The sequence below is a fragment of the Stenella coeruleoalba genome (assembly GCF_951394435.1).
Source record: "Stenella coeruleoalba genome assembly, chromosome: 2".
Taxonomy (NCBI): Eukaryota; Metazoa; Chordata; class Mammalia; order Artiodactyla; family Delphinidae; genus Stenella; species Stenella coeruleoalba.
Window position 1 is genome coordinate 30,109,129 of NC_137147.1, and position 19,111 is coordinate 30,128,239.

At 42.1% G+C, this 19,111-nt stretch overlaps 1 protein-coding gene across 20 annotated transcripts in view; it reads right to left on the reverse strand.

Moving 5' to 3' along the window:
- Positions 1 to 19,111, reverse strand: part of SIPA1L1 (signal induced proliferation associated 1 like 1) — a 503,209-nt gene that overhangs the window by 35,680 nt on the left and 448,418 nt on the right. For 19 of the 20 annotated variants that reach the window (XM_079911875.1, XM_079911870.1, XM_079911872.1 and 16 more), the window contains 3 exons: positions 17,655 to 17,779; positions 14,725 to 14,843; positions 11,285 to 11,727 (listed from right to left, as the gene is read on the reverse strand). In XM_079911875.1, coding sequence (XP_079768001.1) covers positions 11,285 to 11,727; positions 14,725 to 14,843; positions 17,655 to 17,779 — 687 coding nt within the window. Of the gene's footprint in view, positions 1 to 11,284; positions 11,728 to 14,724; positions 14,844 to 15,280; positions 15,344 to 17,654; positions 17,780 to 19,111 lie in introns of all 20 variants that reach the window. The other variant, XM_079911871.1, reaches the window with a different exon arrangement.

Here is a 19,111-nt window from a genome sequence, read left to right on the forward strand (position 1 = left end):
TGCAACACACAGATGAATCTCCCCAACATAAGGTCGACTTAAGGACACCAGACACAGAGTAATACATATGGGATGATTCCACTTACACAAAGCCCCCAAACAGGCAAAATGAGTGTATGGCTTAGGATTCAGGATTGTGTTCACCTGGGGAGGAGGGGGAGGTGACTGGGTGGGCGGGCATGTAGGAGGAATGGTGTCTGGATGCTGGTCAAGTTCCAGTTCTTGATCTGGGTAGCGATAACATGGGAAGTTCACTTTGAGAAAACCCAACCCAATGTATATTTATGACCTGTGCCTTTTTTTGTACGCATGTTATACTTTAATGAAAACACACCCACAAAAACAAAGCAAAAATAGATGACCTGAAAGAAGGCCATGTCAGTCCCTGAGGCTTTGCAAAGACTGGAGAGACGGGGACAGAGTGTCGGGGGAGGAACAGGACACAGGGCAAAGGTGATCTCGAGGGTTTTCCACACTAACTGGGTCTTAACACTTCCGATGAAATATAACCATTTCCTTTATTTCTGTAACTAAGAAGGAGGAACCAGGTTCAAACTTCATAGAAAATATAACTTAAAAAATGACTAGCCATACCCTAATAATCCCTGTAACAATTTTCCCCCAAAGATTTTTCTATCTAGGGAAAAGGGGAAAGAAAAGACCCCCTCACAAAACCTCAAAGGGCAACATCACTTTAAAGGCAATGCGATCTCATTTAGTTTTTACCCCTTGATAACAGATATCCCATTTGTTTGCTTTGAAAATTAAGGGAATGGGACTTCCCTGGCGGTCCAGTAGTTAAGACTCCCCACTTCCACTACAGGGTACGCGGGGGCAATCCCTGGTTGGGGGACTAGGATCCCACCTGCCACGGGGCGACGCAACAAAATCAATAAATAAAATTAAGGGAATGCAAAACTCTTCCATTAGTGTAGTCAATTATTGATAAAGCAATAAGAACAAAATAATAGTAGGTCTCTGTTACGGAAAAGAGACTAAAAGTGGAAAGGTGAACCAAAAAGAAAAAAGCAGGGAGAGACACATAAAGATAGAGGCAGACAAGCCCACAGACGGTAACACCAGAGACCCAGGTTAACAGCAAATGCGTTATCAGCACAGGGGGCATCAACCCAGAGAAGCTTCTGAAATACTAAGAGTGCAGCCTTTGGGATACTTTAAAAGCATATGACAGGTGTGCAGCTATTTGTTACTTAGCGACAAGACCTAATCTTTAGTTTGCAGATTTTTTTCACCCAGCTATACCTACCTCACACACATTTGTAGCCCAGATGTGGAGATGTCTCAAGCCTCAACCCTGGTTAGTGTCTGAAGCAGATGCCAATTAAGTGAAAAACAGCGAATTAGGGTCTAATGGACTCACCTCTCCTCTTGGATAATCACGTGCTTGCTTCACCTGCCTTGACTGGTATCCACAAGTGAGTAACGTGTGTTTGACTGACTCAAGTCATTCTTCCTCATCAGCACGTTAAGATACAGATTGTGGTGCTTCAACCCAGAGATTGATTCGGGAGCTTGGGTGGGATGGGGTACAGGAGAGTTTGCACTTCTAACTTGTTCCCAGGTGATGCTGTGGCCCTGACTCAGACCCTAAAAGCCACTGTACCAGAGGCACATTTGACCGCTTATAGTTTACATTTCTCATCAATAAGTATCTTGATGTGATAACACAGTAAATTGCACAGTCTGTTAATTTACAAATCTTTCCTCCATGTTTTAGGAAACAGCTATGCTGCTTTTAGTCATAATGTATGTACTGCATAAAAGGGAGCGTTATGGAAAAGGCTTAGAAACATCAAAGGCAAGAGTGAAGTATACAGCATATACAGTTTCTGGAGCTCTTTCCTTCCTATGTAAATTCAATTACTACCATTATTTCCCTGAGAGGCACTTAATAGGTTGTCTTTGATTTTGTATTCGATGACAATACTCTTTGAAGGCAGGGATATCTTTGTATATTTAACAATGCCAGAATACAGTAGATTCTCAGTAAGATATTTATTGCACAGAGGGATTCTCTTTAGTATTTACAAAGCACACTATATATTTAATTTCTTTATCTTGTTTATCATCTTCTCCCCCAGTTTAAATGTAAGCTCCATGAGGGCTGAAATTTTTGACTGTTTTGTTCACTACTATATTCTCCCTGCTTAGAATAGCCCCTGGACATTGTAGGCATGCAATATTTGGTGAAGGAAACTGTCAAATAAATGACAAATTAGCCATCTGTTTTAAATGCAAGGGAGAGTTGTGCACAAAGATAGTGTATTTTACTCATACTCTATTTAAGACTGGATGTTGCTTTCTTTTTACTGCAAGAAATAATTACATCTACAGAGTATGCTTCTGTTTACAAGTGTATTCTTAAAAGGATAAATGCTTAATTATCCATGACCCCAATTATTGGTTTTATCTGTGACCACAGACCCTGATTATTGGTTTTATCTGTGAACAGGGCAGCTGACACTAGCTCCCGGGTGTGAAATGCCAGCACACTTTTGTTCACTAATGGTTATAATCAAGGACAGCCCTACTTAACAATTGATTAGATTTGGGAACCATGGTAAAAGCAAAAACAAATGATTAATCCATTGGTGGTTCTTCCTTCTTTACTGTGTACAATTCACAGCACGAAGGTGAGCACTTTAGTTTGTTAACCTGTCCCCTAATTCGATTGTCACAGGAGGATCACCTGGGAGCTTTAAAAATACACATCCCTAGGCCCTAATTCCAGAGATTTTAATTTGACAGAGTTGGGGTGGTGCCTGAGCTGTGTATGTTGGCAAAAATCTCCCCCAAGTGTGCACATCCATTGAGAACTGCTCGAATCTAGGTGAATTATCGTATTGTTATGACTTCATCAAAATCCAGCTTCACACAGTCAAGATCAAGAAGGAGGGCTTCCCTGGTGGCGCAGTGGTTGAGAGTCCGCCTGCCGATGCAGGGGACGCGGGTTCGTGCCCCGGTCTGGGAAGATCCTACATGCTGCGGGGCGGCTGGGCCTGTGAGCCATGGTCACTGTGCTCCGCAACGGGAGAGGCCGCAACAGTGAGAGGCCCGCGTACAGCAAAAAAAAAAAAAAAAAAAGAAGGGGACGGCATCAGAGCAGTGTTTCTGCAGCCATGAACTTTGGTCACCTGCAGGTGTTGATGTAAATAATGATTCCTTGGCTCACGTCCCATCTCCTAGAGCCCCAGAAATGTAATGTATTTTAGCAAACCCCCAAAGGACTCTCACATTCCCTAGAGCTTAAGAACTACTGCATTAACCCCTCAACTCTTCTCACCCCACAATGGGTTGTCTCCTCCTTCCTCTGTGGCCCCCTCCCCCGGCCCAGGGTGTGTGTGTGTGTGTGTGTGTGTGTGTGTGTGTGTGTGTGTGTGTGTGTGTGTGTGTGTGTGTGTGTGTGTGTGTGTGTGTGTGTGCGTGTGTGTGCGTGTGTGTGTGCGCGCGCGCGCGTGCGCGCGCCCGCACTGGGGCTCCTTAAGGCTCACCCATCTGCTGGCCTTGAACTACTTGGAGGGACCTGCACATACACACTTCCCCAAAGAATCTCTGAGTGGCTTTAATTACAAAACGACTGAAATGAAGTTGTCAGCTTCCTACTTTCAAAGGGGAACTGTGTGGCTGAGCTGTTTCATTATCCTGGAGATTTCATGTTAATTCAATAGGCTGCAATTTAGTTGTACACATGGCAAATTAAATCTCTCCCCAGGAACTGCGTAAGAAGCCAATAATACAGAACAAAAAGAGACGAGCAATAGATATGTTAGGAAATGACAAGTGCAGTATCTGCTACTTTTCTATCTGTAGAAAAAAGTGAGTTTAGCTGTGAATATGGCTAAACTGGAAGCACTAAGAATTTAATCAGGGTGTTCCCGGATTCCACACGAAGAGACACTAGCTTTCTTTCTTACATGAAGTATAGGGCATTTCCCCTTTCCTAAAAATGGACCAACCTTTGATTCCTTTGGTCATTCCAGGACATGAATTAAAAAAAATTTTTTTTTCATCGAAGTAGAGTTGATTTACAATGTTGTGTTAGTTTCAAGTGTACAGCAAAGTGATTCAGTTATATATATATATATATATATATATATATATATATATATATATATCCCTTTTCAGATTCTTTTCCATTACAGGTTATTACAAGATATTGAATATAGTTCCCTGTGCTATACAGTAGGTCCTTCTTGTTTATCTAGTTTATATATAGTAGTGTGTATCTGTTAATCCCAAACTCCTAATTTATCCCTCCCTACCCTTTCCCCTTTGGTAACCGTAAAATTGTTTTCTTTGTCTGTGAGTCTCTTCCTGTTTTGTAAATAAGTTCACTTGTATCATTTTATAAGATTCCACATATAAGTGATATCATATGGTATTTGTCTTTGTCTGACCTACTTCACTTAGAATGATAATCTCTAGGTCCATCCATGTTGCTGCATTCTTTTTTATGGCTGAGTAATATCCAATTGTGTAATATACGTCTTCTCTATCCATTCCTCTGTCAATGGACACTTAGGTTGCTTCACGTCTTGGCTATGGTAAACAGTGCTGCTCTGAACACTAGGGTTTACAGGACATGAATTTTGAAAAGGAAGAGAGGGCACACACATATGCATGATTCGTCATATAAACAGAGGAGAAGAGGCAACGGGGCATCTGAGAATTTGGGACAGTCTGAATCTATCCAAACTTCTCATCCTGACCTGTTGCTCAAATGAAACCATGAACCAAATGTGCTGCAACCTGGTTACTTACATTCCCAGCTGTGCTAAAACTTTATAGGAGACGATACTAGATGACTAGTTTCCAAAAAGGACGCCAATCACGGCGGGGGCCACTTTGCAGAGGAGGAGCTACACCTGCTTGCCGACCTCGCAAAGGGATGAACCCGTAGGACAGGAGGGCAGTCTGCATGTTAAAGAGTCAAAGCCCCAAGTGGTGAAGCTATAAGGGCCTGGGAAACAGTTCTGCAATTTCTTCATCATCAATGAGGCTACCGCCCCCTACCAAAGACATCTGCCGGCCACTCTCCCTGTCACCGAGAGCTGCTGAAGGAAACACCTGGAGTCACCACTATTCAGGCACGACACAGAGGGACGGATTTTAGACTGGCTGGGATGGTATTTTCAGGAGGGGGAGAGCAGCAATTAGTCACTTGTCAAATGACTGTGGCAAAATCTGCCCAAAGGCTGAATGCTGGCCTGATACCAAGGGGAGGGGAACTGATGGGTTTCCTGTGATTAGGTGCACAGATAACAAATAAGCCTTCGGGTGACAGATAATGCGGAGGATAATGATTAAGGACGACTCCTCCCACTGTGTTCAGCACTAGCCAGTTATGTCCAATACTGGCTCTACAATTTAGGAGAGCTTCAGAAGATACTAATTCTAAAGGACTGGGGGAAAAAGAAGTGAGGCAGGAATGATGAAGCTGGCAAAGGGGATATCCAAGTGACTGCAGTAAAGAAGACTGTTCATCTATAAGAGGGAGATATTTAATAAGTACAAGGGCACACGAATGCATAAAGCATAGGGGAATGAGTGGCTAGGCCTAGCCAGCAGAAGAGACCTCAGGGGTCACGGCAGACCTCAAGCTGAACAAGTCTGCAATGCTGAGTGAGTTAACAGGGAGCTAACAGGATAACTACGAATATTATCATTCTATTAGGCATAGCTGAGAAAAGTGTCACGTCCAGATGTGGCATCTAAAAGGATAAAGAAAACAAAGCAGGAAACTCGAGAAGCAAAGTTTCTTGGGAGATACATGTTTGTTGAAGGAAAAGTAGCTAGATAACTACACTGAGTGATGGAGTGCTTATAAAAGGAAATGACAGAAAAAGGACAGTTACAGTTTGCAATACCTTTGATAACATTTTTTTTTATTCTCAACAAACATATAAAAACAACCATTTAGTAAGGGGACTAGGTATTATTAAGTTACAGATAAGGAACAAGCTCGGTGAGATGGCGGGACTGGCCAGAGGCCACATGGCTGGTCCACAACAGAACTGAGACTTGAACCTGGATTTCAGTATCCAAATCTATTCTCCCTACATTTCTCTCTCAACTTGCCTGGAGGTGAAGGGCTGTCACTATATATATATATATATATATATATATATATATAAAATATATATGTATATATAGTTAAATTATTTTAACATCACCACTTGTTGGTATCTACAAATTTCATAATCTTAGACTTCAAAAATCTTCTTCAGTCTTTAGAAAAGACTCAGCTCAGAAACACTATTCTCTCTCTTAATCACAGATTTAAGCTGCAGCTAGAGGAATTCCAGATAGGTAGATACAGGACAAAATTTTGAAGAGGGAGGGGACTTAAGTACTGAGATTACTCAGAAAGATTATGGAATCTCTCTCTTCTTGAGATTATTCTTTCTTTTCTTTTAGCAACTGGATAAATTCTCACCCTAGTAGTATAGTAGGATGGTTTAAATATGGCAAAGAATAGAGACTCTGTCCTTGCAGAATTCCTGCTGGTCTTCAATTTAATGGCATTTGGAGAATTTGGGCTTTCTATATGGACTGGATGAATGCTTCAGTTGCTTCACAGAACCAAGTAATGAGAAACTTTTTGTCAGTGACCTCTGCATCAAGAAATCTGACCTCTGGGGCTTGACAGAGCTCTCATTTTCTCAATGTTGAAATTTCAACCATAGTCGTTGTATTTATTCATTCTTTGAGGTAAGTTGAACATCACCGAAGTTCTGGCTAAAATCATCACCCACTTTCATAAGCTGGAAGAAATGGAAATGGGGCAAGAGAGCTTAGGCCAGATCCCCTGGAGTCCTGATGTGTAAAAGCAAAATAAAAGAGAACCCTGAATGTTCACGCTGTCCGGGACCACAAAGCAAAAGTTACCAATGAAAACAATTCATAAACATATGACAAGTGGAGCCAACCACATGTTGGAGAGAAGTCCTGGGGGACTGTAGAGGCCTCACTTTAAAGTCTTAGTCCATAAAACATAGAAAAACAACAGTCTCACCCTAAGAAAAAAATGTAGAAGAGAGGTAATTAATCATTAGCAATTTTAAAAGATCCCAGGCAGAAGAGATTTAAGAGGGAAATATTACAGATAAAGACAACAGAATAATTTCTAAACAAAGAAGCAAGGCCTATTTTTCACCCAGGGTGCCAAAGAGGGTAGAGAACAAAATTTAAACTCACAAGTGCTAACACACACACACACACACACACACACACACACAGAGGCACTCATACATAGTCAGTACACTAGAGTAGCCTGAGGCATTCCTTACTGTTCCATGTAAACTGAATATAAGAAGTCCTTCTTCACCCCTACTCTCAAGAAACGTACAGCTTTTCTGGCATGAACAGTTAACTATTAGGTCAACCAGAAAAAGCACATTCATGAAACTGAACTGTACTAACATCTGTGGGCAGGCATTTTTCCTGGCCTTTAATCATGCCCTCTAGTGAATGTCAGACACTGACCAGCTTATACCCAGATATTGATTGATATTTGTAGATAAGCTGTTATAAAGTCTCTCCCTGTTATATTCTGCAGATTAAGAAATCTTATATAGACAACTAAAAACGCATGCCATACAAGGACTCTAGGTACACACTTACACATACACTTGTATATAAAAGCACTAGAGCTCTGTGCAAATACTGACAGGTCTATACAGTAAGCTTTGAAATGTAGTGGTAGTTTTCCAGAGCAGTCAGGAGTTAAGGATTTATGCTATTTTCAAACTGGTTTATTAGTAGGGACCTTGAGTCATCAGGCACAAAGTAGGAACAGAAAGGAAGAAATGATTCCTATTTGTTCATCAAAATGTACTGAACACCTATACTGCTGGTGTATTGAGCGCCTCTCTGTTATGCTCACAGCGGTGCACACTCTGCACAGGTGCTCAGGATGAACACACTGGATGAGAAGTTCTTTTGTACTGGAGGGTAGTAAAAGTGTGTATGTGATCACATAAGTGGGTACTAATCGGCACCAGAGCTCTGAGGGGGCCTACAGGAAGCAAGACGCAGCAGCAGAACGGCTGGCAACGAGTGGGTGCATTAGTCTGGACATTTGAACAGGTCAGGTCAGGATGTTACAGACAAGACGTATACGTGCAAGCCTGAGGTGGGCTGTTTGCTTTTCATTTTTTTATGTTTTGGCAGCACTGCGTGGCATGCGGGACCTTAGTTCCCCAACCAGGGGTGCAACCCATGCCCCATGCAGTGGAAGTGTGGAGTCTTAACCACTGGACCACCAGGGAATTCCCTTTAGCTTTATAATATGTGATCTTGAATCTAGTTCTGTCATTAGCAATGGCCCCTGGTCAGCAGGACTAGAGTTCTGTAAGCTAAGGAAGTCTTTGGTCACCACACAAACGGACACACGGCCTACGTCCGAGGCCAGAACTCTAAGACAAAAATGAACCCAGCTGGTAACAGTATACTAAAATTGGAACTATCTTCACCTCTCCTATGTTCACCACAGATCATTTTTTTGAGTGGTTTAACACCTGAAAGTGAAACAGCCATTACCAAAAAAAAAAATTTTTTTTAAAAATCTCTACCTAAATTCCCAAGCTTCATAGAAAATACATTCTAGGAAATAACACTTTAGAGCAATTAATAGACTTTTTAATTGTCGAAAGCTTTCAATGTGTATGGTTCCTCTTAATGACATCCGAATATAACAACTCTATATAACTACCAACCTACATTAAGCAATTCTCATGGGGGGCCACAAAAAAACCTGCACAATCATCAACAGGGAGACTGGAGGACAGAGGGAGGAGGAACACAGCCCAGGCAGAAATACGCAGTGGAACTTAATCACTGTAATTTAGACTTTGTCACCAAGTCCCAGGTACAAGCTCTTTTATGCACTGTCAAGAGATCTCCACATTAACTGCTGTTCCTGTCTTCCGAGGACACAAACGCTCTAATTTGCAGTGATTTTAGTTTCTCTAGCAATGTGCATTTGGTGGCTAAGTCCCCCTTTCCTCCAGAAAAGGAAGTCTGCTAAAGCTCTGATTATCCAGCTCACTCTGCCAAGATCAACAGATTGAAGTCACAAAGCATCCCCGTTACCAGAGTCACGAATGAATGTGACAAAACCTATCAGTGGGTGGGAAGCCTGGCCATCCTCCCTGAAAGGCCACATTCTTCCTTAGCAACTTTGATTTTCAACAGAAGAGTTATTTCTAAATGATGATTTAAATGATTTCTGCATGGTCAGTTGGAAGCAGAAAATGTGGATAATCCTTTAAGACCTTCAGGCAGCCTCAGTCAGCATATTCAGATAATGCAAGCCCAGGTGCTGACTTTTCAGAGGGTACTTTGTACATCCCCTGGGATTTGGTAGATTTGTGGGATGGCACAGCCCACGTTCTGTGCTTTGGTTTCAGAGGCCCGGCTCTTTTCAACTTTACTCCGTGGTGATGCCATTTGAGACAAGACTTCTATGACTGACTTTCTTCTGCCATCAAATGAAACCAGAGATACATCCCCAGATGGAGTATCATTTCGAAAAAGACATTCTCCTTTCAAAATGAAGAACGGAAAACCAAATCTAGGAGTCAAGGTAAACCTGAAAACCACAGAGGAACTACTGTTCTGGGTCAATGCACAGGCCATACTTAATGAGATGGTGGGTGTGCCAGAAACAGCAAGCCAGCGGCACAACTCTGCGTCAAGTGATTCTACGTCTATATTATATTATTACGGTATTTGACGCCTGGCTTTCTGTCTTCCAAACACTTCCTTATTCCACTTGAACCAAACAATCTATTTTCTGAATTATGGAAAGGTAACTGGATGCATGGTACCCAAGAATCCTGAGATGACTTTCCCAGTTGCCTTTCAGCTTGGAGGCCATGCGGTTTCCAGACCTGTGGCCATCACTTTTTTTTTTTTTAACATCTTTATTGGAGTATAATTGCTTTACAATGGTGTGTTAGTTTCTGTTTTATAACAAAGTGAATCAGTTATACATATACATATGTTTTCATATCTCTTCCCTCTTGCGTCTCCCTCCCTCCCACCCTCCCTATCCCACCCCTCTAGGTGGTCACAAAGCACTGAGCTGATCTCCCTGTGCTATGCGGCTGCTTCCCACTAGCTAACTATTTTACGTTTGGTAGTGTATTACTGCAATGTGGTGGTGGTAAACAGAGATAAAACTCCGGAAACACAATGGGAAGCTTGCGAATCTTATCAGTAACAATACAGACAATGGGAGAAGTGAATATTTAACTTATCAAGTTAAATCCAAATTAAGTCAAGGATGTCCTCTCTCATTAAGATTATCTGGGGTTTACTGACAGATTATGTGCCTGGATTCCCGTTTGGAAAGTAAAACGAAACTCAACTTCTCTGCTACTTTTCTTGAGGGCATGATAGTAAAAGAAGCCTAGAAGACAGCAAGGTTGGATGCTATCATACAAGTTGATCAACAACTGACAACAATAAAAGGTAAAAGGAGAAACCACCACAGAGATCAACAGGCCCCAAAAGAGAGTGACGGAATGTTTCCTCCCTAAAAGAAAGGATCTTATACTTTGGATTGTAGGCTCAAATCCAAAAGAGGAAATGAAAAATAGTATTTACTTTGCCTATCACCGCGATCTCCAAGGATACGGGGGAATGTGTACTTTTCTCTTCTGAAAGGTAGACGGGCTGTGTCTAATTTTATCTACACTTTCCTGTTGGACACGTCCCCCCAACACGTGACTGCCAGGAGCCAATTACTGAAAACAAACTGCGAACACTGGGTAAGCGATGTTCTCTGATAGAGAGGCAGTGTGAAAGATGCGTTCAGCATCATAAATGATGCCATGATAGTCTTGGAAAAGACCCCTTCCTTTTAAAAATATGGTCAAGATTTTCTTTTAATGTCTTCCAAAGACTGTCCCATTCTATATTCTCTATCACTAGCTGGAAGCCACATGACAAAATTCTTCTCTCATGCTGGTATGCAGCTAGGAACGTTTGTATAAAATCAAATACAGCTATGAAGAACAAATCTGCAAACCTTTCCCACAGTTTAAAATAATACACTAGGATGGCAGGAATAAAGGATTTGGGTGGTAAATAAAAGGCATTAAATATATAAAAATAACTGTCACTGTGCAAAAAAAACAAACCAAAATAAAAAAAAACCCTTTCTTTATACACTCTTGAGCAAAGGGAAGTGGGATGAGGCCGGAAACTGGCCGCAGGGAGGCCAGGAGCGGGAGGGGCAGCAGGGAGGGGCAGTTACCTGGTATGGGAAGCAGCGTCATTGATACTGAACGTGCTGTTCTCCCTGGTCAGAGGGTTTGAGCCGGCCTGGCTCTTGGCATGGATGTCCAAGCTCAGGGAGGACTCGGTTTTCCGGTCCATGCCGTGGCTCTCTGAATCTAAAGTCCGATCTGCCATGGAGATGACTTCACTGGAACTGTGCCACAGGGGGGCCACTTTCTCCTTGCCCGGCCCCGAGCGTGGTGACGACGTGGCCGCCCCCAGGGAGGCCGTGCTGCCGTGGCTAGGGCCGTAGGAAGTGGTGTCAATGCCGCTGTCTGCGGAGGTGCCTTGCAAGTAGTTGTAGCTGTTCAGCTCGGACTCGGTGCGGTCCCCGTCATACCACTTCTCGTCGCTGGGGGCGCTTGATGCGTTGCTGGAGAGGGTATTGCTGCTGGAGTGGCTTGAGTAGTGGCTCTCAGACTGCAAGGGAAGCAGGCTTTCCTTAACTACAGGCTTGGCTTCTTGAACAGCAGGGAGAAAATAACGGGGGAATGACCCTGTGAAATGTGTCTAAATAGGGGGTTCTCAAGACACAAAAACTCCTGTGAACACAAAAATAAGGCAGGAGGTATCTGGAAAAACCTACTCAGAAGATTCCATGGCGGACAGTGCTGGAAACTTAGTTTTTAGAATCCATTTTTCATTATTTGGCTTATGCTAAAGTATTGAGAGAATTTTAGCCAGGAAAAAAAAACCACCTAAACTGTCATTAAAGTCTTTAATATCTTAATCTTAAAATAGAAAGTGACACTTCCAAAGGGCTTATAATTAGAAAGACCCTATTGATCATAGTAAATAGAAGGCAGAATATAAGACTTTCTCTTAAAGACATCCTTTCTTTCCCCATATAGTATCTATTTAGGAGACAGCTTTCTAAGGAGTGCTTAGAGGTAAACTTACACAGAGGTGCCAAGAGAATTCAATGGGGTAATCTTTTTAACAAACAGTGTTAGGGGAACTAGATACCCACATGCAAAACAGAATGAAGCCGGGTCCTTACCACATAGAAAAGAAAACTCAAAAAGTCAAAGACCTAAGTGTAAGGGCTAAAACTATAAAACTCTTAGAGGAAAACATAGGTATACATCTTCATGACCTTGGATTATGCAATGGTTTCTTAGATATGACACCAAAAGCACAAAAATGATAAGAAAAAAAGATAAACTGGACTTCATCAAAATTAAAAACCTCTGTGTTTCACATAACCCAATAAAAAAATGGGCAAGGGATTTGAATAGTCATTTCAAGAAGATATACAAATGGCCAACAAGCACATGAAAGGATGCTCAATACCATTAGTCATTAGGGAAATGCAAATCAAAACCACAATGAAATAACACTTCACACTCACTAGGATGGCTCTAATAAGAAAAGCAGACAATAAAGATGGTGGGCATTGTTGGTATGAATGTAAAATGCGGCAGTTGCTGTGGAAAAACCGTTGCAATCCTACTCAAGAGAAATGAAAACCCATGTTTACACAAAAACTTCTACATGAATTTTATAGCAGCATTATTCATAATAGCCAAAAAGTAGAAACAATCCGCATGTCCATCAGCTGATCAATGGATTAAAAAAATGTGGTACATCCACAAAATTATTCAGCCATAAAAAGACATGAAGTACTAATACATGCTACAACATGGATGAACCTTGAAAACAGGCTATGTGAAAAAAGTCAGACACAGAAGGCCACATGTTGTATGATTCCATTCATATGTGATGAAATGTCAAATAGGCACATCTATAGAGATAGAAAGTAGATTCGCAGTTGTCGAGGGCTTGGAGGGGATGGGAGAGGTGGGGTGACTCCCTAAGGATACAGGTTTCTTCCTGGGGTGATGAAAATGTTCTGGAGTCAGATCGTGGTGCTGGTTGCGAAACTCTGTGACCGTACTAAACGCCACTAAACGGTACACTTTAAATGCGGGAACGTTATGATATGTGAATATGTGGTATATGAGTCATCTCTCAATTTAAAAAATGTGGGCAGAACCCCTGTTGCACAGTGGCTCAGTTGCTTAGAAAGAACATTTTATGGCTAACCAAAGAAATACAATTTCAAAAGATACCTGAGTAAAATAATATTTAAGTGAGAGGGCGGTCAGAAGTTCAGAAACTTGGTGGAGATGGAGAGAAAAGGAGAGAAAAGACTTGTGTGTGTGTCTTTACCAGCTGTGGGGAGAGGGCCACAGGAGGACCATCTTGTCTCACTTCAAAGTGAAAGACCTCCTCCCCTTGAAAAAGGATCAATCCCAGTTATTTTACTGGTGCTACTCTAGTTTTTCTCAATAGCAACTTCTGCATTATAAGGCCATCATTTATTTTTCCTATTTCCTCTTTAGCGCTGGACCTGGGCTGTAGAATTTGCTAGTCCTGGCCACGCGTGGCTGCTGGGCATTTTCATCGTGACTGGTCTGCATTCGGATATGCTGAGTGTGTAACGTACAGGACAGATGTATATGGAGATAAAACTCGAACCACATCTGGAATTTGAAGTGTTCTAGCCAAATTTTAAAAAGAAGAAACAGGTGAAATTAACTTTAACAATGTATTTTATCTAACCCAATCTTTCCAAAGTATTATTTGACCATGTATTCCATATAAAAATTGTTAAGGAGGGGAAATTGACAGGTGGCCTAGGGTAATCTAGCACTTACAAGTGGAACTGTGACAGCGTCACATTTCATCAGTAACTCTCTCTCCCACAGCCTAGCACGCTCATGAACGTGTTGTGCTCTCTTTAAGCTTCAATATTCATTTCACTGAAGCAAAACTGAGCCCTCTCATTAAAGTTCTGAGTATCTTATAAATTAGTGAATATGAAATACAGTATCTCCTCATCCTATAGAATGACATAAATATAAGTACACATTCCAGTGAAGAGACAGACCAAGGAAGTCAACTGAATTTAAAGAAGGAGGAAACGATAGCCTCTTCTTCCCAATTCCACCTGTAAGTGATAAGGAACTGTTTATAACTATGGTAATGGGACAAAAATGTATGTAGCCCTGGAAGATAAGAGAAGCAGTAGGGGGGCTTGTCAGGAAGCTGTCTGTCTCCTTGATCGGTGCTCCAGCCATACACACCTCATGCTGGCAACTGTGTAAGCAAATAAAATCTATATCTAGCACATTCTATTCCAGACATTAGGACTGTTTGTGATTGGATCACATGGCCTTCTATCCAAATCTTCAGGTGCATACCAATGAGGAATTTCAATTTATCTCAAAGCAAGCTTAAGGCCATTGGCAGTAGAAATTCCAGGGCTGTGGCAGCCAACGTCCACCTTCTACTAGGACGACTTCCTCTCTGACATTGGGGAAGAAAGAGAGAGCAGACCGGTACCATTTTCACCTTGCAAGAAAGGTACATGGCTAGGGATCTATCATTTTTATTATTTTACAGTGAACTTACGTGCCCTTGTTTGTTTGGAGACAAATGAACCACCGGATCCTGACGCATTAATCTCCCACCAGGGCTCTCTCGGAAAGCTGGCAGTACCTTTGATACTGCTGGGAGGTGGCACGTTGGCTCTGGAATACAGAACAGGACATTCTGGTGCGGGCACTAAACAGATACTGGCACAGGTTGACAAACGAAGACGGCTTGCCATTGCACCTCTCAGTTCACTGGCCAGCAAACTCGGAATTTCAGCAAGAAGCTTGTTGAAAGTTTACACAATAGACAGCATGTCAAAAACTAAGTGGCTGATGGATAAAGCTTGCAGCTGGTGACAGTGTGTCACATCATACACATTAGCATAGCCAAGTACCACCAAACCAGAGGCCATGAACAATGCGGCAAAGTTAGGAATCAGCTTTCGGTTTGGGGGGAAAGTCTCAAATATATGGATTAAATTTATGAAATTCATTCATTGCAAAGTGTGGCTAACCTCGCTTGGTCTACATTACCTAGACAGGCATGGATGCAATCACGTGTTACTTACCATGACACTTTGGAAATATTTTACCTGTATATTCATGCTGCTCGAGGACAAAAGAATTGAAATCCTGAGGTCCTCTATAACTGTAAGCTAAGCACAACAGAAAAGACACACAGCAACTAGTTTACTTAAAACAATTGCTTCCTTTTGGACTCCACTGGCATTCAGGATGGGGTTCAAAAGGTGAAAGGTAACACACCTAAGAGCTCACGGCAACAATTCTGCATTTCTGCAACACCATTCCTAACACGTACAGGACTGGGCGGTGTACTCTTTGACTCTCAACCGTATCCAAAAGCGGAGAGGCAGAAAAACAAACTGCACTGAGATAAGTGAGCCAATTAAGCAAGCTAAGCTCCACATCTCCCCTGGGCATCAGTTTATTACACACTGATGGACAGAGACAGGTGGGGTCTGGCTAACAAGTAAGAATCTGCTTGACATTTTCAACCAGTGACCTGAAGGTCATTAGAAAATTGTGTTCTTACAAATTGAGTGTAGGAAGGTCAGCCCTTTATACACTCAATACAGTGTATTGAGGAATGAGAACATAACAATTACTTGTCTTCATTCCTTCCTAGCATGGCTTATACCAGCAAAGCCCCAGATTCCTTCTGAAATGCCAGGCAGAAAGGGCTGGGTTATCCTTCTGGAATGCTGGAATATCAAAAGTTATAAAAATTTATCTGAACATTTTCTTTGAAGGCTTAGATTCTGGATGGAGAAAGGCCTTCGTTAAAAAAAAAAAGGCTTCTCTGGCAGGCTCTAGGGGTATCTTATTTTTTAAAAAAAGGTATACCTCACCAAAAGGATGAATGAATGTGTTAAAAAGGTTCACCGATATTCATTTCAGATTCATCTGTGCAACGTGGATGCCACTAAACTATAAAGTGGATGCAAGGAAAAAAAGACTAGAGAAGGGCTTATGTGAAAGAATGAAGACGGGTCTAGGACAAACCTTGTAATGACCCTTTCAAGTCCCAAGATACTGCTTCATTCCCCGCATGACTTCACATGAGTGGGAAGAGGGACCCTGAACAGTGCACAAGGGCTCGAGGGCAGCTTTGTTCAAAGGCTGCAACTAAGAGCCCGAAAAAGCTGCCAAAGTCATATGGAAGAAGGGATCCTGTTCACATGGCGCTACCCTCTCAACAGTATCAAAACACACGGGATTTGAAACATTCTGTCAAGAGCAGAACAGTGGATCAGAATATGCTCAGGTTTTCGGTGGCGGGGTGGGAGTTGGGATGAGAGTAGGGAGTGACGGACGGCTTCAGTAACGAGGCCCATCTCACTGAAGTGATGGAACAAAGCCTATCTTCAGAACCTAAGAATTTCGTTTCTCTTCCTCAACTCCTGTCTTAGCTGAATGCATCTCCACTCCCTTCCATGTTCTTGGGTTGTTTTTTCTGTTGATCCCCCATTGAGCAGCTGGGAGCCCAAACCTGGCTCCAACCTCTGCACTGAGGATGCCCTTCCCAGGCATGGAACATGGGCACAGTCGTTAAAACAGAACAAAACGATGCATTTGCAGAGAAGATAAAATGATGCAGTCTTTGCCTTACACGCAGATCTTTTTTCAGCCCTGAAATTTACTTCTTTTTATGGTACTCTGATGGGAAAGCTACTAGAGATAAGATAAAGGGAAAAAACCCTAACAGTCCAGATTCAAGTCCCTGATGTATCAATTGTGTTGATACTTAATTCCTGGTGCTACTGTGTTGAAACTTAATCTTTCTCATGGCAAAATTTTATTGTATCAACTAGTGTTTTGGTATCTTGTAGAACTGCTTAGAGAGAGAGGGAAGGGCGATGTGCCAGAAACCCAAAGGAAGGCTCACTCATGCAAATCTTTCCCTTCCAGCTGTTTTATCCTAAGACATTTCCTTAGCTGACAGCTTAATAGCAGAGCCAGGGGAAAAAGCATATAAAGGGAGGAAAGACATTCTCACCAAGCTACAGAAGTGACTAAAGAACAATTATATTTCTTTCCTTCTCTGCACATAGTTAAAAAAATTTTTTTTAACTCAACATTAAGAATACCAACTAATCTCCCACTTATACTGGGCAAAAACAAACAAATAAACAAACAAACAAGGGGGGAGGGAGATACTTAGGACACATGTGGCCTGGTACTCTGGCATTTTAACCTTGGTGCTGAAAATAATTCCTATGTTCTTTCTGTCTTTAAAGTCGGGGTTACTCAGAATTCCTTGACTTTTCTCTCGGGTCTTAATTGCTGCTTTCACTTATACATAAGCTAACTGAGACTTAATGCTCATTCCCATTTATGACCCAGGGCTGTATTATAGAACAGAATGCCTTGATGACATCATCCAAAGGTAACCAATGTCACCTTAGTATAAAAGCAACTTGCTTTTTGTAGGAACTGGTTACTTACCCATCTGGTCAGCAATGCTATCCTCACTTCTTTGCCAGCTGGGTGTGGATTTCCCGCTGCCACCAATGTCTGACTGGGTGTTCTGCCTGTCGATGGAGGCTGGGGATCTGCGGCTTATTCCAAACCTGTGGTGATTTCCCCAAAGGCAAAGATAACATCAGGGACCTTACCCATAAGGGAAGGTAGTCCTGGGAGTAATGAACTAAACTCTAACGACAGGTACTACTAGTTTTGCTTACATTTCTGTACTTGCGTCCTCATCCTCGTGCATGTGTACATGGATGCTGGAACTGTGGATGTTATGGTCAGTATACACCCCTCTGTTCAGAAAGGTATGTATGCTAAGTATGTAAACTGTGAACAAGGGCAGGGGCCATTAGGACCGAGCCAACCTAAGAGATATGCAGTAAGAAACCAAAAATCTTCTGGCCCTTGAGTAGTTAAGCTCAGACTGTCATTCGCACCCAAAAGAAAAATGTCACCATCCTAGTGTTCCGTTTGTGTCGTCCAATTGGCACATTCCAGGGGTTTCTCTTAACTCGGTTATCTGCTAAATCACTAAGGCACTCATTCTTGGAACAAGTATTTTCTGAGCACTTACTCTAAGGTCTGAAAAACAAAGATCGCTATCATTTACATTACATAGGGATCACTTCCAAAATGTATAAGTTTTTTTTTTTGTTTGTTTTGTTTTGTTTTTCTGGTGCTACGCGGGCCTCTCACTGCTATGGCCTCTCCCGCTGCGGAGCATAGGCTCTGGACGTGCAGGCTCAGCGGCCCTGGCTCACGGGCCCAGCCGCTCCGCAGCATGTGGGATCTTCCCGGACCAGGGCACGAACCTGTGTCCCCTGCCTCGGCAGGCGGACTCTCAACCACTGCGCCACCAGGGAAGCCCCAAAATGTATACATTTTAAATCGCCTTTAGGAAGGCAATTTGGAAACAGGTAAACTGGCATATATAAAGGCAAATGTCTATTCCTGGAAAGAATGTTTAGCTATTTAATGAGCCCATTTTAATTTTCCCTGTGTAGACTAATAATATAACGTAGGCTTAATTGAAGCATATGCCTTGATTAGTAACATCAGCAAAGCAAATACTGACTGAGCCCAGGAAAAAGGGCCAGAGTATAAAATTCAAAGATTCATGTGGAAATTTACAAATCTGAGTGTGGTTACTAATGAATGTATGAGTAATCTACACAATAAAACACAAAAGGGCCTGAATTAACTGATGCATGTGACAGGTGTCTTCTTTGCTACAAATTGATAAATGTGTGGGCAGAACCACCAAGCGGTGCTGTGCATTGGAAAGAGCAGGAGATTAGGAGGAGGAAGGCTGGGAGCCAAGTTCAGCTTCTACACCCAGAATCGCGGCAACTCTTATATGGATCCAGGAAGAAACATCTACATAAAAGCATTTGGAAAGCACGGAAACTATAAAATATTTTAGTAAAACT